This window comes from Ranitomeya imitator, chromosome 7 (genome assembly GCF_032444005.1).
Source record: "Ranitomeya imitator isolate aRanImi1 chromosome 7, aRanImi1.pri, whole genome shotgun sequence".
NCBI lineage: Eukaryota > Metazoa > Chordata > Amphibia > Anura > Dendrobatidae > Ranitomeya > Ranitomeya imitator.
Genome location: NC_091288.1, coordinates 135,310,169 through 135,338,090, shown reverse-complemented (window position 1 = coordinate 135,338,090; position 27,922 = coordinate 135,310,169). Strand labels below are relative to the sequence as shown.

General features: G+C 43.5%; 1 protein-coding gene across 5 annotated transcripts in view; it reads right to left on the bottom strand.

The window, feature by feature from the left end:
* Nucleotides 1-1,644: 1,644 nt before the first annotated feature.
* TNRC18 (trinucleotide repeat containing 18) overlaps nt 1,645-27,922 on the bottom strand; it is a 672,655-nt gene continuing 646,377 nt past the window's right edge. For all 5 annotated transcript variants that reach the window (XM_069733831.1, XM_069733830.1, XM_069733832.1 and 2 more), the window contains one exon: nt 1,645-1,992. In XM_069733831.1, the coding sequence (XP_069589932.1) occupies nt 1,786-1,992 (207 nt within the window). In that variant the 3' untranslated portion in view covers nt 1,645-1,785. The remainder of the gene's footprint in view (nt 1,993-27,922) is intronic.

Here is a 27,922-nt window from a genome sequence, read left to right as displayed (position 1 = left end):
GACTGAAGGGGTTAACTAGGGTGAAAGTTTTAAAGGTTGGGCTGTTCTTGACGGGATGCCGTGTGTACTTTTTGGGTTATTTTTTCTTTTAACATAAAAATACATACTTATTGGTATATTTTTTTTAATTATTTTGTGTTTTGTTTTTTAAATATATTTTTACTTTCTTACTTAGTTCCTCAGTGGGACTTGAACTTTTATCACTCTGATCGCTTTGATATAATGCTTTGCAATGCTCCGCACTGCAGTGCATGGTACCTGTCAGTGCTGCACTGACAGAAGCCTCTAAGACCATGCTCTGAGCATGGTACAATAGGCTTTCCATAGCTGGGTAACATGGATGTCGTCATGACGACCATGGGTTGCCCTGGCAACGATGAGGCCTTCATGAAGATCTCGCAGGCGTGCCAATCTTACAGGAGAGGGAGCACCCTCCCTCTCCCAATTTCCTAAATGTTGCGATCTATATCAATTGCTGCATTTAGAGGGTTAAATAGCTGTGGACGGTGTGGGCATCGCTCCTGGCAGTGAAAGCCAGGTATCAACCATCATGTAAGCTGAGCTCCAGGTGGCGATCGCATGAGCACAGCTCCTGTGTCCGCAAGAGTGTCCAAGGTCTTGAAGAGGTTAATGTACAATAAGAAATGTGGTTTGTTCTTTTGTTCTATGATGTAACCTTGTTATGTTGTATTATCTTCAAAGAAAGATTTAAAGAAAAGTACGGTAACTCAATCATATGAAGGCTCTTATATGTAAGAAACATTTTTCACACAAAACGAACTACAACAAATTTTATGAAAAGGAAACAGAAATACAAAGAAAAAAACAAGAACAAAATATATATGCTTAAGAAACGACATAAAAAAGACAACTATTTTTCATCCCAAGATTGTCTGAAAAGATTGCTAATTGTTTTTATAAATGATGGGAAATAATATTTTGAAATATATGGAATGCAATTATATTGCAGCGGGATAACATTTCATACATTACATAAATGCAAATACATACAGTACAAATACATTAGTGTGAAAAGTTTCATCTGTGCATGTGATCCCTGTTAAAATCTAAAAATTATGTATATATATATATATATATATATATATATATATATATATATATATATATATATATATATATATATATATATATATATATATATATATATATATACCATCTAGGTGTTAGAGCCATGTTTGGTCCGGATAATGGTACCATGATCTGAAATACTATGTCTAAAATATAGTTTACATTCCCTGGCTATATGGGAGTATTTAGCTTGAGCCTTTCTATATATACACACATGAATCCATGTTATAAATTTTTTAAGTGCTTTATGTTTGCCTACCATCAATACATACTTAAGCTTGAAGAAATGAATATCACAATATTATTTAATTAAGTTCTTCCACAGCTTTTCCAAACCATCTTTCTATTTACAAGTACTTTCATTTTTCACATATTTGCTGCTGCTGAATTCTAGAAAATATAAAAGATTTTGAACTACTAATGAATACTGTATTGCATTCTAAATATTTAAGCCAAAAGTGTCCATGAACAAAATTATGCTTTGAGCTAGTGAGTTCACCTTTTTACTGCGCAAAACAAATATGTAAAATAACACTGAGTTTTTCTTTTAAATTTTCTTTGACTTTTTCCCTTCTGTACAATTTTGATAGTGTTATTTTATATTTGGGAAGGTTAAAAGAAGACCCGCACTACTCAAACTATAGCGTATTAATGATTGTCAGAAAGATTTTGATACACTGCAAAATTTGAATGTATTCAGCAGATGACGGGTACTCCATCAGTATTAAAAATCATTCCTGTGGTGGGCTCATAGGTTCCTGCAAGATAGTAGAGGTCCTCGCTGTCCTGGTACTTTTTTGTTCTTAGCATCTGCTCATACTGATCGAGAGCTACAACAAGACACTTGTGAGAAACAGTCTGCACATCATTTTCATCCACATGAGAGGACTGATACAAAGCACGCTGAAAAAGACAAGCAAGATAGGTTTATGTTGTAAAATTTAAATTATTCAGCATTATTTGTGAACATAAATGGTGGATTGTTTTGAGGTAGAATTTTAGATTGATGAACTTCCTAAACAGAAGGGTAAACTCATATGATAAAAATCAAGCTACAAGTTTTCGGAACAGGGTTTTTTTTTAACCCCTTAGTGACAGAGCCAATTTGGTACTTAATGACCGAGCCAATTTTTACAATTCTGACCACTGTCACTATATGAGGCTATAACTCTGGAACGCTTCAACGGATCCCGCTGATTCTGAGACTGTTTTTTCGTGACATATTGTACTTCATGTTAGTGGTAACATTTCTTCGATATTACTTGCGATTATTTATGAAAAAAAACGGAAATATGGCGAAATTTTTTTTTAATTTTGCAATTTTCAAACTTTGTATTTTTATGCCCTTAACCCCTTACCGGCATCGGACGTACTATACCGTCCGATGCCGGCTCCCCTGCTTTGATGCAGGGCTCCGCGGTGAGCCCGCATCAAAGCCGGGACATGTCAGCTGTTTTGAACAGCTGACATGTGCCCGTAATAGGCGCGGGCAGAATCTCGATCTGCCCGCACCTATTAACTAGTTAAATGCCGCTGTCAAACGCAGACAGCGGCATTTAACTACCGCTTCCGGCCGGGAATGACGTCATCGCCGACCCCCGTCACATGATCGGGGGTCGGCGATGCTTGTATATTGTAACCATAGAGGTCCCAGAGACCTCTATGGTTACTGATCACCGGTGGCTGTGAGCGCCACCCTGTGGTCGGCGCTCACAGCACACCTCCATTTCTGCTACATAGCAGCGATCAGCAGATCGCTGCTATGTAGCAGAGCCGATCGAGTTGTGCCTTCTTCTAGCCTCCTATGGAGGCTATTTAAGCATGGCAAAAGTTAAAAAAAAAAGTTTAAAAAAATGTGAAAAAAATAAAAAAAACATAAAAGTTTAAATCACCCCCCTTTCGCCCCAATCAAAATAAATCAATAAAAAAAAATATCAAATCTACGCATATTTGGTATCGCCGCGCTCAGAATCGCCCGATCTATCAATTAAAAAAAAGTATTAACCTGATCGCTAAACAGCGTAGCGGGAAAAAAATTCGAAACGCCAGAATTATGTTTTTTTGGTCGCCGCGACATTGCATTAAAATGCAATAACGGGCGATCAAAAGAACGTATCTGCACCGAAATGCTATCATTAAAAACGTCATCTCGGCACACAAAAAATAAGCCCTCAACCGACCCCAGATCATGAAAAATGGAGACGCTACGAGTATCGGAAAATGGCGCAATTTTTTTTTTTCTTAGCAAAGTTTGGAATTTTTGTTTCACCACTTAGATAAAAAATAACCTAGTCATGTTAGGTGTCTATGAACTCATACTGACCTGGAGAATCATAATGGCATTTAGTGAACCTAGCAAAAAAGCCAAACAAAAAACCAATGTGGGATTGCACTTTTTTTGCAATTTCACCGCACTTGGAATTTTTTTCCCGTTTTCTAGTACACGACATGCTAAAACCAATGATGTCGTTCAAAAGTACAACTCGGCCCGCAAAAAATAAGCCCTCACATGGCCAAATTGACGTAAAAATAAAAAAGTTATGGCTCTGGGAAGGAGGGGAGCGAAAAACAAACACGGAAAAACGAAAAATCCCCCGGTCATGAAGGGGTTAAATCAGAGAGATATGTCACGAAAAATAGTTAATAAATAACATTTCCCACATGTTTACTTTACATCAGCACAATTTTGGAAACAAAATTTTTTTTGTTAGGGAGTTATAAGGGTTAAAAGTTGACCAGCAATTTCTCATTTTTACAACACCATTTTTTTTAGGGACCACATCACATTTGAAGTCATTTTGAGGAGCCTATATGATAGAAAATAACGAAGTGTGACACCATTCTAAAAACTAAACCCCTCAAGGTTCTCAAAACCACATTCAAGAAGTTTATTAACCCTTTACGTGCTTCACAGGAACTGAAACAATGTGGAAGGAAAAAATGAACATTTAACTTTTTTTTGCAAACATCTTAATTCAGAACCATTTTATTTATTTTCACATGTGTAAAAACAGAAATGTAACCATAAATTTTGTTATGCAATTTCTCCTGAATACGCCAATACCCCATATGTGGGGGTAAACCACTTTTTGGGCGCACCGCAGAACTTGGAAGTGAAGGAGCGCCGTTTGACTTTTTCAATGCAGAATTGGCTGGAATTGAGATCGGACGCCATGTCACGTTTAGAGAGCCCCTGATGTGCCTAAACAGTGGAAACCCCCCACAAGTGACACCATTTTGGAAACTAGACCCCTTAAGGAACTTATCTAGATGTGTGGTGAGCACTTTGAACCCCCAATTGCTTCACAGAAGTTTATAACGTAGAGCCATGAAATAAAAAATCGCTTTTGTTTACACAAAAATGATCTTTTCGCCCACAAATTCTTATTTTCACAAGGGTAACAGGAGAAATTAGACCACAAAAGTTGTTGTGCGATTTCTCCTGAATACGTCGATACCCCATATGTGAGGGTAAACCACTGTTTGGGCGCACCACAGAGCTTAGAAGAGAAGGAGTGCCGTTTTACTTTTTCAATGTAGAATTGGCTGGAATTGAGATTGGACGCCATGTCGCGTTTGGAGAGCCCCTGATGTGCCTAAACAGTGGAAACTCCCCACAAGTGACACCATTTTGGAAACTAGACCCCTTAAGGAACTTATCTAGATGTGTGGTGAGCACTTTGAACCCCCATGTGCTTCACAGAAGTTTATAACGTAGAGCCGTGAAAAAAAAAATCGAATTTTTTCTACAAAAATGATCTTTTTGCCCCCAAATTTTTATTTTCACAAGGGTAACAGGAGAAATTAGACCACAAAAGTTGTTGTGCAATTTCTCCTGAGTACGGCGATACCCAATATGTGGGGGTAAACTGTTGTGAATTCAGCTTTTGGGCTCCCTCCGGTGGTTGTAGAGGGTAATGCAGTTGTGCCTGGACTGCAGGAGTGGACAGGTGTATCTACTAATTGCAAAACTGACTGGGGTAAATAGCTTTGCTGGATCCTTTAGTCAGTGCCAGTTGTCCATTGTTCTTGAAGGATTCACTTCCCTGCTGGTCTCTCCAGTTTGCTGTGTTTTTCTACAAAGATAAGTCCTGGCTTTGTTTTTGCTGTCCACCTGCAGTGGACCTTATAGTTCTGTGCATTTTCATGTTTTTGTCTTGTCCAGCTTGGCCTGTGAATGATTTTTGCAGCCTAGCTATTTCTCTGGAGATGCAGATATACCCCCCATGTCTTTAGTCAGATGAGGTGATCCGTATTTTCTGCGGTCGATATTTTCTAGTGTTTTTATACTTACCGCATAGTACTCTGTTCTATTCTTTCTTTTTAGCTAGTATGGCCTCCTATGCTAAAATCTGATTTCATTTCTGCGTATGTTTTTTCCCTCTCCTCTCACAGTCAATATTTGTGGGGGGCTATCTATCCTTTGGGGATTTTCTCTGAGGCAAGATAGGTTTCCTGTTTCTGTCTTTAGGGGTAGTTAGATCTTAGGCTGTGTCGAGGGGTCTAGGGAGTGCTAAGTACCCCTCACGGCTACTTTTAGTTGCGCTGCTAGGTTCAGGGTTTGCGGTCAGTACAGGGACCACCTTCTCCAGACTACGTCTCATGCTGCTCCAAGGCCACCAGATCATAACAGTAAACCACTATTTGGGCGCACCGCAGAGCTTGGAAGAGAAGGAGTGCTGTTTTGCTTTTTCAATGTAGAATTGTCTGGAATTGAGATCGGATGCCATGTCGCGTTTGGGGAGCCCCTGATGTGCCTAAACAGTGGAAGCCCCCACAAGTGACCCCATTTTGGAAACTAGACCCCTTAAGGAACTTATCTAGATGTGTGGTGAGAACTTTGAATGCCCAAGTGCTTCACAGAAGTTTAGAATGCAGAGTCGTGAAAATAAAAAATATTTTTTTTTCCACAAAAAAGATATTGTAGCCCCCAAGTTTTTATCTTCACAAGGGTAACAGGAGAAATTGGACCACTAAAGTTGTTGTCCAATTTATCCTGAGTACGCTGATGCCCCATATGTGGTGGTAAACCACTGTTTGGGCGCACGGCAGAGCTCGGAAGGGAAGGAGCGCCGTTTTTTTAAATTCGTTTATTAATTCCAGAATAAACTGCACAATACACACGTTTGCATTTGTCATTATTAGTAACAGTATGAAATACAGATAGGGGTCATGCATTATTATATCTAAAAGTATTACAAAAGTGACAAACTGTGTATGTTAAATCACTGACGTCTTACAAATCACCTAATATACAACATTTAACTACATTAACTTAACAATAGCAATAATGCGCCGCCAAAGGAAAATTAATACAGATTTCACCCCGTAAGTGATGCCCCCCAAACCACGAGCCCAACCTCCACATAGTAGCCAAGCTAATGAGGATTATAAAGTATTATAAGAGGAGTTCCATCTACCCCAAATCTTTTCAAACTTGCCTGGGCATCCTCTATTTTGATATAGTGTACGCTCATACGGGATAATCGAATTCACCAGATCAACCCAGGCTCTGAGAGACGGGCAAGAACCACCCATCCATCGTAATGCTAACACCTTTCGTGCCATAAAAAGTGACTCTCGTAGAAATATTCCGGTGCAATGATCCCAAGCTTCCGCATCCCACACCCCAAATAAGCAGATCAGTGGTTCAAGTGGGACAGGGATCAGTAATAAGGATGTTAAAAAAGACGTCACCTCACTCCAATACTGACGAATAACAGGGCATTTCCAAATCATGTGGATGAAATCCGCATCACCCGAATGGCACCTCAAGCAATCCGACGAGTGGAAGCGGCCCATTTTAAAAAGCCGTACCGGGGTCAAATAAGACTGATGCAGAATATATAATTGAGTCATTTTATTATTAATTGAGGGAGAGACTTTAGTTGGGGACTCCAAAATATCCTCCCATTCTTCTCCCGATACATCAGGAAGAAGTCCCTCCCACTTCCCTTTGACGGAATTTATAGTAGACCCATCTCCCATGGACAACAAATAAGTATATAAGGAGGAAATAAGTCCTTGAGGGCCCTGTGAGTTGAGAATACCTATCAAAGGTAAGGATGAAATAGCTCGATCCCCACCCATACTCCGCATATGTGATTGAAAGGCTGATCTTAGCTGTAAATAACGGAAGAACTGAGACCTCGGAACACTGTGGGTATTCTGTAATTGTACAAAGGATGCAAAGACCCCCTGGTTATATACATCTCTCACCGAGAGAACACCATGCGAGATCCAAAAATTAGTGGATGGATGGTTCAACAGTCCCGGAAAGTAACTATTATTCCATAGAGGCATTTCAGCCACTACATCTACAAATCCAGTAACTTTTTTAATTTGTCTCCATATTGATCGTGCCAGCCGGTGCAACTGTAGCAAACAGGGGGCATTAACTTTCTCTAGTTCTAGAAACCCCAGTGGACAATCAGCCCGGGCACCATGGAGCAAATGACTCTCCGAGTTAGGCAGGGAATTATTAGGCATCCATTTATTTATCGCCTTGGCCTGGCCGGCGAGATAATATAAGTAGAAATCTGGCAAAGCCGCCCCACCCCCCTGCTTCGGCCTCTGTAATGTCGACAATTTAAGTTTGGGCCTAGTTTTCCCCCATATAAAGGATGTAACCAGGGAGTTTAACCTTGCGAAGAAGTGTTTGGGTATGGGCACGGCACTATGTTGAAGGCAATAGTTAAGCTTAGGGAGCAGTATCATTTTAATTAGATTAATTCGGCCGGCAACCGAGAGCGGGAGTTTGTTCCAGGTTGTAAATTTAATTCTAACCAAATCTAATAGTGGGTAGATATTAAGTTGTAGATCTAATTGGCTGTATTTGGACATGTGAATACCTAAATATTTGAAACTGGATACAATGGGGAGCGGCGAGAGAGTTTCGAGGCAGGGTGCCTGGGTATGTGAGAGAGGGAACAAGGCAGATTTATCCCAGTTTATATATAGCCCTGAAAATTTACTGAACTTATCTATAGTCGCAATCACCTGTGGTAACGTTTCCTCTACTTTGTCCATAAATATCACCATATCGTCAGCATAGAGACCGATGGTATCCACTCGATCCGCAATATTTATTCCCTTAATACCATCAGAGGTTCTTATGCGTATTGCCAAGGCCTCTATTGCCAAGGTGAAGAGGGCCGGGGATAAAGGACATCCCTGGCGAGTTCCCCTATAAAGGGAAAAGGGCTCAGAAATGGTATTATTCACAACTATACGTGCCCTGGGCTTCCTATATAGTATATCTATCCCTCTTAGAAATTTGTCCCCAAAACCGTATTTCCTCAGACATGCAGATAGAAAGGGCCATTCGAGAGAGTCGAAAGCCTTGGCTGTATCTAACGATGCTAGTGCCCAGTTATTATCTGTTTCTAGGGAGCTATACTGAATCACTGATTGAACCCGTCTAATATTGATGGAGGTGCTTTTTCCCGGCATGAAGCCAGTCTGGTCAGGGTGTATAAGGTCTAATATGATTGCGTTCAGTCTAGTAGCCAGAATTTTAGTAAAGATTTTATAATCCACATTTACCAACGATATAGGACGATATGACCCACATTCCAGAGGATCCTTCCCCTCTTTCCTGAGCATAACAATATTTGCATCATAAAATGTTTCGGGCACAGGTCCTCCCTCCCATATTTCCCGAAGTACCTTCAATAAGAGTGGTGCCAGTTGATCACAGTATTTCTTGTAAAACTCAATAGGAAACCCATCCGGCCCAGGGGCCTTCCCAGTGGCCATATCCGCCATAGCATGTTCTACTTCCTCCATGGTAAATTCAGCGTCCATATAGGCCCGCTGGGTTGGACTCAACAAAGGAAACACTATATCTGATAGATAATCCAGACACTCAAAGACATCAAGACCACTACCAGATTTATACAGCGTCTCATAGTAATCATGAAAACACTGAAGTATCTTATCCGTGGAGGACACCAATGTGCCATCGAGTGTGCGGATTTGTAGTATAGTATTGGAGGTACTATGTTGGCGTACTAAGAAGGCAAGGAGTGTGCTAGCCTGGTTCCCTAGCTCGAAGTAGGATTGACGGGTAAAGAATAATTTGCGTTTTGACTTGGTGTCCGCATGTTGAACATATAACCTCTGAGAAGCAAGCCACTCAGCCCTGTTACCACTAGTTTGACTAGATATATAGGCAGCCTCCGAGTCTTTCAGCCGCTGCTCTATCTCATCATCTTCCCTCGCCGTCACCCTTTTAATGTAGGAAATTGTGGAGGACAAACACCCCCTTAAATAGGCTTTTAGAGTATCCCAGAACAAGCCAAGATTTTGGGGTTCCGGGTGAGTTGAATTAAAACAATTCAGCTGGTCAACCGTTCTATCATTAGAGTCCATTAATTTTAACCAAAAGGGGTTCAACTTCCAGGGCATATTATTATATGATTGGCCATATTTAAGTTTGAGGATAACCGGACTGTGGTCCGAAATCCCTCTACTGCCATGCTCAACACCATCCACCCACAGTGCCAAATTACTAGAACCGAATATGTAATCTATGCGAGATAAAGATTGCCTAGTGGATGAGTGGCAGGTATATCCTTTAGTCTCTGGGTGATGCACTCTCCACAAATCCAGCCATCCACTACCATCCATAAACAACGCCAGTTGGGAGGGGGGCCAAGACCGGGGATCCCCAATTGTCGCGTCATCTAATCTCAATCTGTCCAGGGACCCATCCATGACTAGGTTAAAATCTCCCATACAAATAACACTAGCATCAGGATAATTTAAGGAGAAACCCAATGCCATACGAAGGATCGAAGTACCAGCGGGGGCAGGGGGATTATAGATACATAATATCACATATTCTCGCGAGTTGATAAATGCATGCACAAAGACAAAGCGACCCTCCGGATCCCGCCGTGCCTCCCTGGCCTCCCATCTAACATCTCTATGTATTAACAGAGACACCCCTCTCGAGTAGCTGGTGTGGAATGCGTGAAGAGACCACTGCACCCACGGTTTTTTTGTATATCGAGCTGTGTCTCTAGTCAGATGTGTCTCCACCAGTGCCACAATGTGTGGGCGATACCGTCTAATCTGCGAGAATACTTTAATTTTCTTCCGGGGGGTTTTGATACCTCGTATATTCCAGGTCATAAATATGATCTCAGATCCCATATTGATACTTAAAAGAAAGGAAGATGTGAAGTAGTACTCGGGTCCGGTTCAGAGGCACCAAACAAGGCTTAAAAATAGTGTTAGCGGCAACCATACACATTGAACAATCAAAACTAATACAAAAAACAACAACCCAACATAATGTAACTTTAACAGTAGAGAAGTACAATCCTGCACTCCTGTGATCAAATAGAAAAGGGGATACCCTCACTGACTCCAGCGTCCGGTATTATTAATAAGCTCAGCACCCACACGGAGAGCTCCTTTTTCCCCCATATTGCCATTGGACAGAAGAAGCCGATTAGGAGTCATTTACAGTGGACACCTTGTAGGACCGCAACCATTCAGTGACCTCCGCCGGGTCCGTAAAGAATAAGGAGGAGCCATCATGGACAATACGTAGTCGAGCAGGATAAAGCATGGCGTAGATAATATTTTTATCCCGTAGTTGTTTCTTAATTTCCATAAATCGCGCCCGCTGCTTCTGAAGCTCCATTGAGAAATCCGGGAAAATTGATATGGTAGCATTGTTGAATTTAATAGGACCCTTCTGTCGCGCCAAGCGGAGAATAGCATCCCTATCCCTGCAGTTGAGGAGGCGCGCCAAAAAAGGTCTAGGCGGAGTTCCAGGGGGGAGAGGTCTCGCTGGGACCCTATGGGCCCTCTCCACCGAGAATGTTGAGGAGAATCCATTTCCCAGAGAGGTTTTAAGCCAGTCTTCCAAAAATTGTTCAGGTTGCTGACCCTCCGAGCGCTCTGGCAGGCCAATAATTCGAATGTTATTGCGGCGCAGCCTATTCTCCAGGTCATCTGCCTTTTGTTTCCAGGCGTTTATGGAACCGGCGACCTTTTTCAGAGTAGTCTCCATAGGGGTGATAGTATCCTCCACATGGGACACTCGTGTTTCAACCTCTGAAATACGTCCTCTCATGGCCTGCATATCATGCCGCAGACGACCCACTTCAGTGTGCACGTCCTCTATCTTTTCAGTAAGGGACGATCTAGTGAGGGATATAGCCTGCATTAATTGCTCAGATGCTTGCTTAAGGGTCAGTTCCTCTTCTTGCTCTCCCTCCTCAGTATCATCGGAGGGGCGATTTTTACGCTGGGCCGGCGTAGAATTATTCCTGAGAGTACGTACATTATCAGGGGGATCCTCCCTGGAGTATTTCCTCAATTTCTCAGCAGCCCCTGCCCCTTTGGAGTGATACATGGTGGGCAGCAGAAGGAGCCACACAAGTCAGCGGGCACAGGATATAGGGCTGTTTTTTTTGGAGAAAAAAGGGCCACAAAACAAGCAGCTGGCGTAAGGAGAGTTGTAAAAAGTATTAAATGTAGCCTGAGGTGTTATATATCAGGACAGGCCCACAGCCACCACAGGAGGACCAGCAGGGAGGGGGTTAATCCCTCCAAAGTTATGGCGCCAATAAAAGAGATGTCTATCTGGCAGGGGGGGCGTGGGGCCCAATCTTTCAGGGCACACACACCACGTCGCCCCTGTATATCCCGAGTTATCTGTTCACCTCTTGAGCAGCACCGTTAAAGTAATGAAGAGCGCCTCTCCCCTCACTGTCAGGGAGTGCGCACTGGTAATGGCCGCCGTCCCCTGCAGCCACTGCCGCCCGTCCCGGAGCTCTCAGCCCCTGCACTCCTATGCCACACAGCGTTCACCGCCGAAGAGCGCAGCCCCACCGAGTCCACCAGAAGAGAAGCCGGGTGTCAGAAGAGGCCAGTGCCGCGTCTTGTCCCGCCGGAGCGCGTGTTCCAAGATGGCCGCCGCTGCACAGGTACCCTCCGTCCGCCCAGACCACTCACGGATTCCAAGTCCCGGGTCCTTACTGCAGCCTTTTGGGGAGGTCACCTGACTCCCGGGGGTCCCAGGCGCCAGTGCCAGCCGATACCGCTGGCAAATAAGGGGTCTTAATGGCAGGATATTATCAGGATGGCCGGAGCTCTCACGAGGCACGTCTTCCCTCCTCCGTTACATAGCCACGCCCCCCAAGGAGCGCCGTTTTGGAATGCAGACTTAGAATGGTCTGTGGGCGTTATGTTGCGTTTGCAGAGCCCCTGATGTACCTAAACTGTAGTAACCCCCCACAAGTGACCCCGTTTTGGAAACTAGACCCCCCAATGAACTTATATAGATGTGTGGTGAGAACTTTTAATGCCCAAGTGCTTCACAGAAGTTTATAATGCAGAGTCATGAAAATAAAAAATATTTTTTTTTCCACAAAAAAGATTTTGTAGCCCCCAAGTTTTTATTTTCACAAGGGTAACAGGAGAAATTGGACCCCAAAAGTTGTTGTCCAATTTATCCCGAGTACGCTGATGCCCCATATGTGGGGGTAACCCACTGTTTGGGTGCACGGCAGGGCTCAAAAGGGAGGGAGCACCATTTGACTTTTTGAGCGCAAAATTGGCTGTCGTGTTTGGAGACCCCCTGATGTACCTAAACAGTGGAAACCCCCCAATTCTAGCTCCAACCCTAACCCCAACACACCCCTAACCCTCATCCCAACCCGATCCATAATCCTAATCACTAACCCTAACGATAATCACAACCCTTACCCCAAAACAACCCTAATGTCAACCCTAACCATAACCCTAATCAAAACCCTAAATCCAACACGCCCCTAATCCCAACCTCAAACCTAACCCTAATCCCAATACACCCCTAATCACAACCCTAACCTTAACCCTAATCCCAAACCTAACCCTAATCCCAAGCGTAACCCTAATGCCAACCCTAACCCTAATACCAACCCTAATCCAAACCCTAACCCTAATCCCAACTCTAACCCTAACTTTAGCCCCAACTTTAGCCCCAACCCTAACCCTAAGGCTACTTTCACACTTGCGTCGTTTGGAATCCGTCGCAATCCGTTGTTTTGGACAAGAAACGGATACTGCAAATGTGCCCGCAGGATGCGTTTTTTCCCATAGACTTGTATTGCCGACGGATCGTGACGGATGGCCACACGTCGCGTCCGTCATGCACTGGATCAGTTGTGTTTTGGCGGAACTTTTCACAACGTGCGTCGGTATGTCGGGCCGACGCATTGCGACGGCCCCGTACCGGCGTAAGTGTGAAAGAATCCTAACCCTAAATTTAGCGCCAACCCTAACCCTAAATTTAGCCCCAACCCTAACCCTAATTTTAGCCCCAACTGCTCTTCTCCTGCCGGCCGGCAGATGGAGACAGATGGCGGGCGCACTGCGCATGCGCCCGCCATTTTCTTTTGCCATGAAGATGCCGGCGGCCAGGAGGAGCAGCAGGAGGACCCAGGGACACCGGTAAGTATAATAGGGTCCCCGAATCCCCCTATTTCTCTGTACGCTGATGTGCGATCACATCAGAGGACAGAAAATCACACATTACTTTTTTTTTTTTTGCGGTCGCCGGTAAACAGTTAATTACCGGCGATCGCAAAACAGGGGTCGGTAAAACCAACCCCGATCATGTTCTTTGGGGTCTCGGCTACCCCCGGCAGTCGAGACCCCAAAGATTCTCCCGGTGCCGGCCGGCGGGCGCACTGCGCCCGCCATTTTGAAGATGGCGGCGCCCATCGGGAGCCACGAGGAGCACCGGGGGAGACAGGTGAGTGTCGGGGGGTGATTGGGGACCCCTTTTCTCTGTCCTCTGATGTGCGATCACATCGGAAAACGGTTAGTTACCGGCGATCGCAAAAGCGGGGTCGGTAAACCCCCCCCGAATCATGTTCTCTGGGATCTCGGCTACCCCCGGCAGCCGAGACCCTGGAGAAAATCGGACTCTGGGGGGCGCTATTTACTTTTTCCACAGCACCATTAATTAACGGCGCTGTGGTTTAAGTACCCTTAGCGGCCGCCGTTAAAAGGCGTATTGGCGGTCGTTTTGCAAGAATTTGCAAGAAGCGTGTGTGTGTGTACAGTACAGACCAAAAGTTTGGACACGCCTCATTTAAAGATTTCTATGTATTTTCATGACTATAAAAATTGTAAATTCACACTGAAGGCATCAAAACTATGAATTAACACAAGTGGAATTATATACTTAACAAAAAGTGTGAAACAACTGAAAATATGTCTTATATTCTAGGTTCTTCAAAGTAGCCACCTATTGCTTTGATGACCGCTTTGCACATTCTTGGCATTCTCTTGAAGAGCTTCAAGAGATAGTTACTGGAAATGGTCTTCCAACAATCTTGAAGGAGTTCCCAGAGATGCTTAGCCCTTGTAGGCCCTTTTGCCTTCACTCTGCGGTCGAACTCACCCCAAACCATCTCGATTGGGTCTGGTGACTGTGGAGGCCAGGTCATCTGGTGAAGCACCCCATCGCTCTCCTTCTTGGTCAAATAGCCCTTACACAGCCTGGAGGAGTGTTTGGGGTCATTGTCCTGTTGAAAAAGAAATGATGGTCCAACTAAACGCAAACCGGATGGAATAGCATGCCGCTGCAAGATGCTGTGGTAGCAATGCTAGTTCAGTATGCCTTCAATTTTGAATAAATCCCCAACAGTGTCACCAGCAAAGCACCCCCACACCATCACACCTCCATGCTTCACGGTGGGAACCAGGCATGTAGAGTCCATCCGTTCATCTTTTCTGCGTTGCACAAAAACACGGTGGTTGGAACCAAAGATCTCAAATTTAGACTCATCAGACCAAAGCACAGATTTCCACTGGTCTAATGTCCATTCCTTGTGTTCTTTAGCCCAAACAAGTCTCTTCTGCTTGTTGCCTGTCCTTAGCAGTGGTTTCTTAGCAGCTATTTTACCATGAAGGTCTGCTGCACAAAGTCTCCTCTTAACAGTTGTTGTAGAGATGTGTCTGCTGCTAGAACTCTGTGTGGCATTGACCTGGTCTCTAATCTGAGCTGCTGTAAACCTGCGATTTCTGAGGCTGGTGACTCGGATAAACATCCTCAGAAGCAGAAGTGACTCTTGGTCTTCCTTTCCTGGGGGGGTCCTCATGTGAGCCAGTTTCTTAGTAGCGCTTGATGGTTTTTGCAACTGCACTTGGGGTCACTTTCAAAGTTTTCCCAATTTTTCGGACTGGCCTTCATTTCTTAAAGTAATGATGGCCACTCATTTTTCTTTACATAATACAAATTCTAACAGTCTATTCAGTAGGACTATCATCTCTGTATCCACCAGACTTCTCCTCAACACAACTGATGGCCCCAAACCCATTTAAAAGGCAAGAAATCCTACTTATTAAACCTGACAGGGCACACCTGTGAAGAGAAAACCATTTCCGATGACTACCTCTTGAAGCTCATCAAGAGAATGCCAAGAGTGTGCAAAGCAGTCATCAAAGCAAAAGGTGGCTACTTTGAAGAACCTAGAATATAAGACATATTTTCAGTTGTTTCACACTTTTTTGTTAAGTATATATATATATACTGGCAAAAATTAGGAGACCACTGCAAAATTGTCAGTTTGTCTGATGTTCCTCTTCATAGGTATATTTTTGAGTAAAATGTAAATTGTTCTTTTATATTATAAACTTCTGACAACGTCTCTGAATTTCCAAGCAATAAATTTTTTATATAATATGCATATATATATATATATATATATATATATATATGTATATATATATATATATATATATATATATATATATAATTTAGTGTGTGTGGCCTCCACGTGACTGTATAACCTCCCTACAACGCCTGGGCACGCTCCTGATGAGGCGTCACATGGTCTCCTGAGGGATCTCCTCCCAGACCTGGACTAAAGCATTCGCCAACTCCTGGAAAGTCTGTTGTGCAATGTGACGTTGGTGGATGGTGCGAGACATCATGTCCCAGATGTGTTGAATCGGATTCAGGTCTGGGGAACGGGCGGACCAGTCTATAGCTTCACTGCCTTCATTTTGCAGGAACTGCTGACACACTCCAGCCACATGTGGTCTGGCATTGTCCTGCATTAGGAGGAACCCAGGGCCAACCGCACCAGCATATGGTCTCAGAAGGGGTCTGAGGATCTCATCTCAGTACCTAATATGGTAGTCAGGCTACCTCTGGCGAGCACATGGAGGGCTGTGCGGCCCTCCAAAGAAATGCCAACCCACACCATTACTGACCCACTGCCAAACCAGTCATGCTGAAGGATGTTGCAGACAGCAGATCGCTTTCCACAGCATCTCCAGACTCTGTCACATGTGCTCAGTGTGAACCTGCTTTCAACTGTGAACAGCGCAGGGTGCCAGTGGCGAATTTGCCAATCCTGATGTTCTGTGGCAAATGCCAAGCGTCCTGCACGGTGTTGGGCTGTGAGTACAACCCTCATCTGTGAACGTCGGGCACTCAAACCATCTTCATGGAGTCAGTTTCTAACTGTTTGTGCAGACATGCACATTTGTGGCCTGCTGGAGGTCAATTTGAAGGGCTCTGGCAGTGCTCCTCCTGTTCCTCCTTGCACAAAGGTTGAGGCAGAGGTCCTGCTGCTGGGTTGTTGCCCTCCTACAGCCCCCTCCACATCTCCTGGTGTACTGGCATGTCTCCTGGTATCGCCTCTAGCCTCTGGACACTACGCTGAAAGACACATCACACTTTCTTACCACAGCTCGCATTGATGTGCCATCCTGGATCAGCTGCACCGTCTGAGCCACCTGTGTGGGTTGTAGAGTCCGTCTCATGCTACCACGAGTGTGAAAGCACAACCAACATTCAAAAGTGACCAAAACATCAGCCAGAAAGCATTGGTACAGAGATGTGGTCTGTGGTCCCCACCCGCAGAACCACCCCTTTATTGAGTGTGTCTTGATAATTGCCAATAATTTCCATCTGTTGTCTATTCCATTTGCACAACAGCACGTGAAATTGATTGTCAAACAGTGTTGCCTCCTAAGTGGACAGTTTGATTTCACAGAAGCTTGATTTACCTGGAGTTATATTCTGTTGTTTAAGTGTTCCCTTTATTTTTTTGAGCAGTATACAGTTGTGGGCAAAAGTACGTGACACCCCTGCAATTCTGTCAGATAATACTCAGTTTCTTTCTGAAAATGATTGCAATCACAAATTCTTTGGTATCCTTATCTTCATTTAATTTGTCTTAATTGAAAAAAACATAAGAGAATGAAGCAAAAAGCAAAACATTGATCATTTCACACAAAACTCCAAAAATGGGCCAGACAAAAGTATTGGCACCCTCAGCCTAATACTTGGTTGCACAACCTTTAGCCAAAATAACTACTATCAACCGCTTTCGGTAACCATCAATGAGTTTCTTGCAATGCTCTGCTGGAATTTTAGACCATTCTTTGGCAAATTGCTGCAGGTCCCTAATATTTGAAGGGTGTCTTCTCCAAACTGCCATTTTTAGATCTCTACACAGGTGTTCTATGGGATTCAGGTCTGGACTCATTGCTGGCCACCTTAGAAGTCTCCAGTGCTTTCTCTTCAAACCATTTTCTAGTGCTTTTTGAAGTGTGTTTTAGGTCATTGTCCTGCTGGAAGACCCATGACCTCTGAGGGAGACCCAGCTTTCTCACACTGGGCCCTACATTATGCTGCAAAATTTGTTAGTAGTCTTCAGACTTCAGGTTAATTTATTCCTCTGTCGTGTCCGGTATGTCCTCCATCTGTTATTATCATTGGCTCAAGATATTTATGGCAATCCGATTGCTCTACTTACTGTGATCGTCTGCATGTATCCAGAGAAGAATTTCTACATCAACCTACTTCTTTGACGGATACACTCTGTGTCTGTCTTATGTACTGGCCTGCATAACTATTATACTATTTGATTTTTCATCTGTATTATACATCTATTATTAATAGGCTACATGTATATTGGTTATTTCAGTCATCTCTGGTTCTATATATTCATGCTGATTATGGATATTTATATCTTTTTCGGATGTGTCCTTTCAAACCTGTTCCAGTGTGTTATGATTGTAGCGTACACTGTCTAGTACGCATGCGCGTTGAGCTTGTCTGTGTCTTCCGGCCTTCCGGGTCTTGTGGGTCACGTGGGCTGGGTCATATGACCGGGCCGCGCTTCCCTGTGACGCGGACGCCGGTCGACAGGGCCTTGCCGTCAGCTGCGCATGCGTCATTTATGACAGCGGTGCGCGCTTGCCAAATCTGTTTCCCCGTCTTATATTTTTTCTTTTTATGTGTCACCGTTCATCAGTATTCTATTTGGTCTGTAGTTATATGTGCCGTACCACTGGCTGTAGCTGTGTTTTCCGGTAACTATAGTTACGGGGTTTCATTTCCGGCCTACACGGATAGGTTCCGGTTCCCTATTTAAACGGGCACCTTTTACTATTAGATAAGGCTCCGCTGAAACGCGCGTCGGGGTGACGTGGACGCCGTGGACAGCTTCCCCACGTGTTATCCTGGTGGTCCATCTTAGCCTTACTGGTATGAGATCTTATTAATCATTTGTCTATTATTCTCATTTTTGCGCTATTTTACTACAGAAGTATCCTGGTTCTCTATAGGGTCAGGGTAACTTTTTGGGTCACCATAGCTATATTTATGGTTTCAATTTTTTTGAACCATGGAATAATTCGAAGTATTTTTAACACGTGGTGGTATTACTTGAATACTGGTTTCCTATATGAGATGCCTATTAGAATTCGTCCAGTGCCGCCACTGCTCCACGTCCCATGTTTCTTTTCCTTGTTAGATGTTATGTTGGTCCTGTGGGTATAACCACGAGTGTTCCCTGCTATTATATGTATTTAAATAAAGTTTTTCACGTTTTTATATTACCTGCCCTTGTTTGATCGCTTTTTTCTGCCCTCTGGTTTCTCCTTTGTTGCGATTGGCAACATAATAGGTCCTGCAGCCATTACTATGTCTAATTATTTGTCAAATTCTAATTTAGATTAATCTATTTGATGAAATGCTGCCTTTATTGTCATTAAGACTGTTTTTTCTTATATTTGCTGTGTCTTGCACAGGTTCTCTTTCGCTTAATGATATGGATTATAAAGCCAAAGAAAAATCTTGGCTTACTCAAATCGAGCAGGCATTCGGTGGTGATACCCTTGAGACACAGTCACCTTCCTGTTCCACCTGGGAAAATCAATTCGTGGATCTTAAAACATTATTCATTAAGCGTACAAAAATATGGTGGAATCGGGCGTTTCTAGAGAAGTATATAGCTCGTAAAATCATACCTCGAGGTCTCCGGATAAGGGTGATTCCGGCTTTCCCTGTTGAAGATGAGACATTCGTCTCTTTGTGGGAGGAGGCGTGCAGCAATTGCTCCTCCACATTAATGCAATTACTAATTGATCTAAATTCTAAATCCATTGTTAATCTGGATGCATCTATTGATGTGGCTTTATCTGAATTTAAAGCTAAATGTCCTAGCGAGGCCTTTAAGGATTATGAAGCGAAATTGGAGAAAACACTTGACTCTGTTGTTAAAAAAATTAACGAAACTCAAACCACCTAGTTTGGCCGTGACATTAAAGACTATCAAACAAATAACGTATTCTTCTGGCGTAAATCGTCATCGGTACCACCTACACGAGACAACCGCACTCCTTCCTTGTCCTCAGCATCCTCATTAAGTGAGGTCTCCGACTCTGCTTCTACACATACTACAAGATCAGGTGTAAATTACAAAAAGACTCGTGATTGGAATTATCATCCCTACAGACGTAATAACCATAGGTCCTCTAGACCCCCTGATAAGGATAATAAGGTAATTAATCTCAGTAACCATATATTTTCCAATGTTGATCTATCTATTTTGTCTAGGGGCCTCACTTTTTCACCAACATCCAGATTTGACACCTTCTCTGCTGTCAAGGACCTTCATCTTTTTGCAAGGTCGTTATTATTTAAAAAGTATTTTCACGATGGTAATCTACATGCTCTATTCCCCACAGAGGAGGAACAATCCGCTTTGAGGATACTGGAAGAACTGCATCTTGAGCATAACACGACAATTGATGGTAAGATTCCTCCTTCGATTAGACCTCGTTCCAAGAAATTTCCCCCTCTATCCACATGTGCAAATGTAGATCTGTTTGTTCAAATTGTAACTAAAGACCTTATGAAAATACCCCACCATATCAGGCATGACAATTTGACATATTTGGAACGTCAGCGTCTTAATCATCTACGCTCACTTCCTGACGTTGTCTTCAAGCCGGCTGATAAGGGGGGCAATGTTGTTATCTGGCCAAATAATATGTATGAGAGGGAGGCTTTTCATCAGTTAAACGACAAATTATGCTATCAAAAATTAACATTTAATCCTCTTTCCAAATTTATAACTGAACTGGATGTTATTCTCAACAGAGCTGTAGAAAATAGTATTATTCAGAAAGAACTGGCACAGGCGTTGAGAATAACTGAACCCACCATCTCTACACTATATTTACTGCCTAAACTACATAAAAACAGCATTTGCCCCCCTGGACGCCCTATTATTTCTGGAGCGGGGAATTTCTTGGAACATGTCAATCGTTGGATTGATTCCATTCTCCAACCATTTGTCACTAGTGTTCCCTCATTCATCAAAGATACTGGAGCGTTCCTCAGAATCATTGATGGTTTACATCTCGACCCTGATGCAATTATGGTAGTTGCTGATGTTGAATCACTATACACTAGCATCAGACACGTTGATGGTCTCCAGTCTGTGAAATATTTTTTGAGCATGTCAGATTACCCTGGTGAATTTCAAGAGTTTGTTTTGGAGATCCTTGAATTCACCTTAACTCATAATTTTTTTACGTTTAAGGGGTCCTTCTTCCTGCAGCTCCAGGGGACGGCCATGGGGGCGGCCTTTGCGCCGTCCTATGCGGGGTTGTTCCTGGGGCTGTGGGAGAGGGACCTCTTCCTGTCCGATCGGGCCTCGTCTATGGACCGCGTCCCTCTTTGGACGCGGTACATAGATGACGTTTTCCTGATCTGGCAGGGTCCAATTTCATTATTAGAACAATTTATGGGATCTCTAAACCAAAACGATTGCAATATTAAGTTAACCTATCATTCTAACAGAGAGATGGTTGAGTTTCTGGATGTTCTAGTCAAACGTGACAGTGGTGACATGATTCAAACTGACATTTACAGAAAGCCCACTTCCACTAACACCTTGCTGCACGCCTCCTCTGCACACCCGCGTCATGTAATACAGGCAGTACCCACTGGTCAGTTCCTTCGTTTGCGTAGGGTGTGCTCTGGTAATGCTGATTTTGAGAAACAGGCCACTGATCTTAAACAAAGACTGTGTGAGAGAGGCTATAGCCGTAGGATGATAAAACGTGCCTATAATCGTGCTAGACACTCCTCACGTCATGACCTTTTATACAAAACTGAGTATAAATCACAAACTGATACTGTGAGATTTGTTACCAACTATCATAATCAGTTTGAGTCTTTGAGGAAGGCACTTACTAGATCTTGGCCTATCTTACGGGCGGATCCCGTCATCGCCAAATATATTCCGGAAAGGCCGGCCATATCCACTAGACGTTCAAAAAATTTGCGTGATACATTGGTACATAGCCATTATAATACTGCAAATAAAATCACTTTTCTAGATCAATTTCCTAAAAGAGTTGGATGCGCGCCTTGTGGGCGCTGTGTGGCTTGCCCCAACATTGAGAGATGTGACTCCTTTTTCAATGCGGATAGATCTAGGACATTCAAAATTAGGAAATTCATCACATGTTCTACCCGGTACGTTATTTATTTCGCCACATGTCCATGTGACCTTATTTATATTGGCCTCACCACACGCCCCCTTAAACTACGTTTGAGGGAACATGTACTTGGTATTTCTGCCGCTAAGGGACTCACCGATATTTCATCACTGAATACTATCCCCAAACATTTTTATCTGTATCATAATAGCGATGCCTCCCTCCTCCGTGTGAGAGGCATTGATTCTCTCGATAGGAGTATTCGTGGGGGTAACATGTCACAGAAACTTGCCCAACTTGAATCCCGTTGGATTTGGTCCCTTAATACACTGTATCCTAATGGCCTTAACGAGCAGATTAATTTTGCGCCTTTTCTCTAATATTGTGGTCTGTGTCTCAGTTCCATCTGACCACGTACTTCTAACTTTGAATTGCTTTTAACTTTGGTTTTTAAATTTCAGGTTCATTTATTCCTCTGTCGTGTCCGGTATGTCCTCCATCTGTTATTATCATTGGCTCAAGATATTTATGGCAATCCGATTGCTCTACTTACTGTGATCGTCTGCATGTATCCAGAGAAGAATTTCTACATCAACCTACTTCTTTGACGGATACACTCTGTGTCTGTCTTATGTACTGGCCTACATAACTATTATACTATTTGATTTTTCATCTGTATTATACATCTATTATTAATAGGCTACATGTATATTGGTTATTTCAGTCATCTCTGGTTCTATATATTCATGCTGATTATGGATATTTATATATTTTTCGGATGTGTCCTTTCAAACCTGTTCCAGTGTGTTATGATTGTAGCGTACACTGTCTAGTACGCATGCGCGTTGAGCTTGTCTGTGTCTTCCGGCCTTCCGGGTCTTGTGGGTCACGTGGGCTGGGTCATATGACCGGGCCGCGCTTCCCTGTGACGCGGACGCCGGTCGACAGGGCCTTGCCGTCAGCTGCGCATGCGTCATTTATGACAGCGGTGCGCGCTTGCCAAATCTGTATCCCCGTCTTATATTTTTTCTTTTTATGTGTCACCGTTCATCAGTATTCTATTTGGTCTGTAGTTATATGTGCCGTACCACTGGCTGTAGCTCTATGTTTTCCGGTAACTATAGTTACGGGGTTTCATTTCCGGCCTACACGGATAGGTTCCGGTTCCCTATTTAAACGGGCACCTTTTACTATTAGATAAGCCCCCTGACGAAGGCTCCGCTGAAACGCGCGTCGGGGTGACGTGGACGGCGTGGACGGCTTCCCCACGTGTTATCCTGGTGGTCCATCTTAGCCTTACTGGTATGAGATCTTATTAATCATTTGTCTATTATTCTCATTTTTGCGCTATTTTACTACAGAAGTATCCTGGTTCTCTATAGGGTCAGGGTAACTTTTTGGGTCACCATAGCTATATTTATGGTTTCAATTTTTTTGAACCATGGAATAATTCGAAGTATTTTTAACACGTGGTGGTATTACTTGAATACTGGTTTCCTATATGAGAAGCCTATTAGAATTTGTCCAGTGCCGCCACTGCTCCACGTCCCATGTTTCTTTTCCTTGTTAGATGTTATGTTGGTCCTGTGGGTATAACCACGAGTGTTCCCTGCTATTATATGTATTTAAATAAAGTTTTTCACGTTTTTATATTACCTGCCCTTGTTTGATCGCTTTTTTCTGCCCTCTGGTTTCTCCTTTGTTGCGATTGGCAACATAATAGGTCCTGCAGCCATTACTATGTCTAATTATTTGTCAAATTCTAATTTAGATTAATCTATTTGATGAAATGCTGCCTTTATTGTCATTAAGACTGTTTTTTCTTAGTCTTCAGACTTCATAATGCCATGCACACGGTCAAGCAGTCCAGTGCCAGAGGCAGCAAAGCAACCCCAAAACATCAGGGAACCTCCGCCATGTTTGACTGTAGGGACCGTGTTCTTTTCTTTGAATGCCTCTTTTTTTCTCCTGTAAACTCTATGTTGATGCCTTTGCCCAAAAAGCTCTACTTTTGTCTCATCTGACCAAAGAACATTCTTCCAAAACGTTTTAGGCTTTCTCAGGTAAGTTTTGGCAAACTCCAGCCTGGCTTTTTATGTCTCGGTTTAAGAAGTGGGGTCTTCCTGGGTCTCCTACCATACAGTCCCTTTTCATTCAGACGCCGACGGATAGTACGGGTTGACACTGTTGTACCCTCGGACTGCAGGGCAGCTTGATCTTGTTTGGATGTTAGTCGAGGTTCTTTATCCACCATCCGCACAATCTTGCGTTGAAATCTCTTGTCAATTTTTCTTTTCCGTCCACATGTAGGGAGGTTAGCCACAGTGCCATGGGCTTTAAACTTTTTTTTTTTTTTATCAATTAGTGTTTATTGAAGATTTCCAAAACAATACAGTGCAGTCAAACAGTAATAACAATAACAGAGGTCAACTAAAAATGAACAGAAATAAGTAAGGAGAAAAACCAAACCAATCAGAAAGGAAGAAGTTGGTGGAGAGAAGCGGGGGGGGGGGGGGGGGAGGCTGAGGGATAGGTAAAGTAGGGGGAATAGGGGCGAGGAAAGGAATATAGGCATTCACAAGACATTATCTAGCAATTCAGTTATAGACAAGGGGTCCTGGCAAACTATGGCAGAATAAGAATATTACAAACACAAAAACAGACATGTCAATTACGCTTACTTATTCCCACTCAAGTAAATGATCAAACAAGGTGGTGCGGGTCAATAGAGTAATGACCACTATGTAACCAAGGGTGCCAAATATTTTGTCTTTTGGTTTTGGCAGTCATGGAGTGAGCCAAGGCGAGTTCATATTGGCAGTGGACATTAAGTTTATTAATTAATTCACTAATATTGGGAGAATTAGTGTCTTTCCATCTTGAGGCGACTAATAACCTGGCAGCTATTAGAATATGTGATAGTGTACCTCGAAGTATGTGTGGAATGTCCTCCAGGCCGATGTGAAGAATGGCCTGCCTAGGTGACAGAGTCAGCTGGATCCCTAAGACCTGTGCAATTAAAAGGTCCATATGTCTCCACCAGGGCTGAAGAATTGGACACGACCACCAGGTGTGTTCCAGAGTTCCCCCGTGACCTCACCCCCTCCAGCATTTGTCCAACCCGGCAGGGTCATAGTGAGCCACCTGAACCGGATATTGATACCATCTAAGGTGTACTTTTTTCAATTGTTCGAGATGATTGACGCAGGCAGATACCCATAATACTTCACCCAGTCCCTCCTCCCAATCTATCGGGTCAGATAAGAAGTCCAGATCCTGTTCCCACTTGATCATATATGGCAGTTTAACATCTTCTGCTGGGTCGTTTAAGGCTTTATATAATATTGAAATTCCCTTCGGGCCAGAGTCCGGCAACAAGAAATAACCATTAACCCTGTTATTTAAATGGGAGTTGAAGAAAGGCGAGTTTGGGGAATTATGAAGTAGATGACGTATCTGCAAATATTGATAGAAATATCTCTGGACATTCGGGAAGCTGGAGGCCAAGCGGTCAAAGGGGACAAGGCCAGAGGCACCCAATATCTGCCGTAATGTTACGATTCCAGCATCAACCCAAGGCTGGAGATTAATAAATGGGATGTGTCTCTCAAGGGCTTTTAAGGATAGGGAGTCATGAGATAATTTAATCAAGGAAGGGACCAGTGTCCTCCAATAATGGAGCGCGATTTTCATGGTTGGTAAGGGAGGGGAATAATCAGTGATTGCAATAGATTCAGCCTCAAGAATCGTGCGGGTAGATCTAGTTTTGGCATAGTAGTTTTCTATTTGAAGCCATCTATGGTCTTTGTCCGCCTGCCACCAGTCTCTAAGTCCAATTAGTATGGCCACTCTATGGTACAGCATGAGGTTCAGCATTCCCAAATTTCCCCGTTTGTACGGATAATACAACAAGGTTCTAGAGATTCTAGATTTTTTGTGTGACCAAATATAATCGTATGTCATAGTTTGTAATTTCAAAATCAAACGTTTGGGGATTTTTAATGGGATACACCTAAGGAGATACAGTATTTTAGGCAGGATCATCATTTTGAAAACATTAATCCTGGCAATTCAGGATGTCATAACTTTGTGAAAATGGTCAAGTTGTGCCCTAACCTGTGTGATCAATTTAGAGAAATTCTTCTCGACAATCTGTTCAGAGCCCGTCAGTATAACTCCCAAGTACGGGATACCCTCTGTCATCCATTTAAATGGAAACTCAGCCTCCATTTTCGACTTGGCCGCGCATGGAACCGCCACCGGAAACAACAAGGACTTCGTGGGATTCAACCTGTAGTATGACACATTACTGAATTCCCCGAGTTCCAAGGTAATAGCTGTCAAGGATGTCTCCAAGTTGACACAGGATAGAATAACATCATCAGCATACAAGCCAATTCTGTGCTCTATCTGTCCAACCCTGATGCCGGTGATATTAATAGAGGTTCTTATGCGTTCAGCGATCGGCTCCATGCACAGTGCGAAAATAATAGGAGAGAGTGGGCAACCCTGACGAGTGCCATTCGTGATCTAAAACGGACCAGATAAAAAACCGGACGTCAAGACCCTGGCACAAGGAGTCGAGTACATAGCACAGATTGCTGAGAATATTGGGCCCGACAGTCCAAACCTTTCCAATACTGCCCGAAGATACCCCCAGTGCACCCTGTCAAAAGCCTTCTCAGCATCAAGCGACAAGAATGCACTGGGTAGGCCAGACAGCTCGGCTATTTTAATCAGATTCAGCATGCGCCACACCCCATCTTTCGTCTCACGTCCGGCCACAAAACCCACTTGGTACGGTGAAATTATAGTTGGGATAATAAGCTTCAGTCTGGACGCTATAATTTTAGTGAATATTTTGACATTCGAATTGAGCAGAGCAATGGGTCTAAAGTCACCAGAGTGTGGGCTTTAAACTTCTTGATGACACTGCGCACGGTAGACACAGGAACATTCAGGTCTTTGGAGATGGACTTGTAGCCTTGAGACTGCTCATGCTTCCTCACAATTTGGTTTCTCAAGTCCTCAGACAGTTCTTTGGTCTTCTTCTTTTCTCCATGCTCAATGTGGTACACACAAGGACACAGGACAGAGGTTGAGTCAACTTTAATCCATGTCAACTGGCTGCAAGTGTGATTTATTTATTGCCAATACCTGTTAGGTGCCACAGGTAAGTTACAGGTGCTGTTAATTGCACAAATTAGAGAAGCATCACATGATTTTTATAACAGTGTCAATACTTTTGTCCACCCCCTTTTTTATGTTTAGTGTGGAATTATATCCAATTTGGCTTTAGGACAATTCTTTTTGTGTTTTTTCATTGAAGACAAATTAAATGAAGATAATAATACCAAAGAATTTGTGATTGCAATCATTTTCAGGAAGAAACTGAGTATTATCTGACAGAATTGCAGGGGTGTCAATACTTTTGGCCACAACTGTACATATTAGCCTTCAGTAAAGGTACCGTCACACTAAGCGACGCTGCAGCGATACTGACAACGATGTCGATCGCTGCAGCGTCGCTGTTTGGTCGCTGGAAAGCTGTCACACAGACAGCTCTCCAGTGACCAACGATCCCGAGGTGCCCGGTAACCAGGGTAAACATCGGGTTACTAAGCTGTCTGTCCTCCGGCGCTCTGCTTTCCTCTGCACTGTCAGCGCCGGTCAGCCGGAAAGCAGATCGGTGACGTCACCGCTCTGCTTTCCGGCTGGCCAGCACGGACACAGGATGCAGGAGGAGTGCAGAGAAGCACAGTGCCGGGGACAGACAGCTGAAGGTAAGTATGTAGTGTTTGTTTTTTTAACGTTTACGCTGGTAACCAGGGTAAACATCGGGTTACTAAGCACGGCCCTGCGCTTAGTAACCCGATGTTTACCCTGGTTACCAGTGAAGACATCGCTGGATCGGCGTCACACACGCCGATCCAGCGATGTCAGCGGGAAGTTCAGCGATGAAATAAAGTTCTGGACTTTCCTCAGCGACCAATGATCTCCCAGCAGGGGCCTGATCGTTGGTCGCTGTCACACATAACGATTTCCTTAACGATATCGTTGCTACGTCACA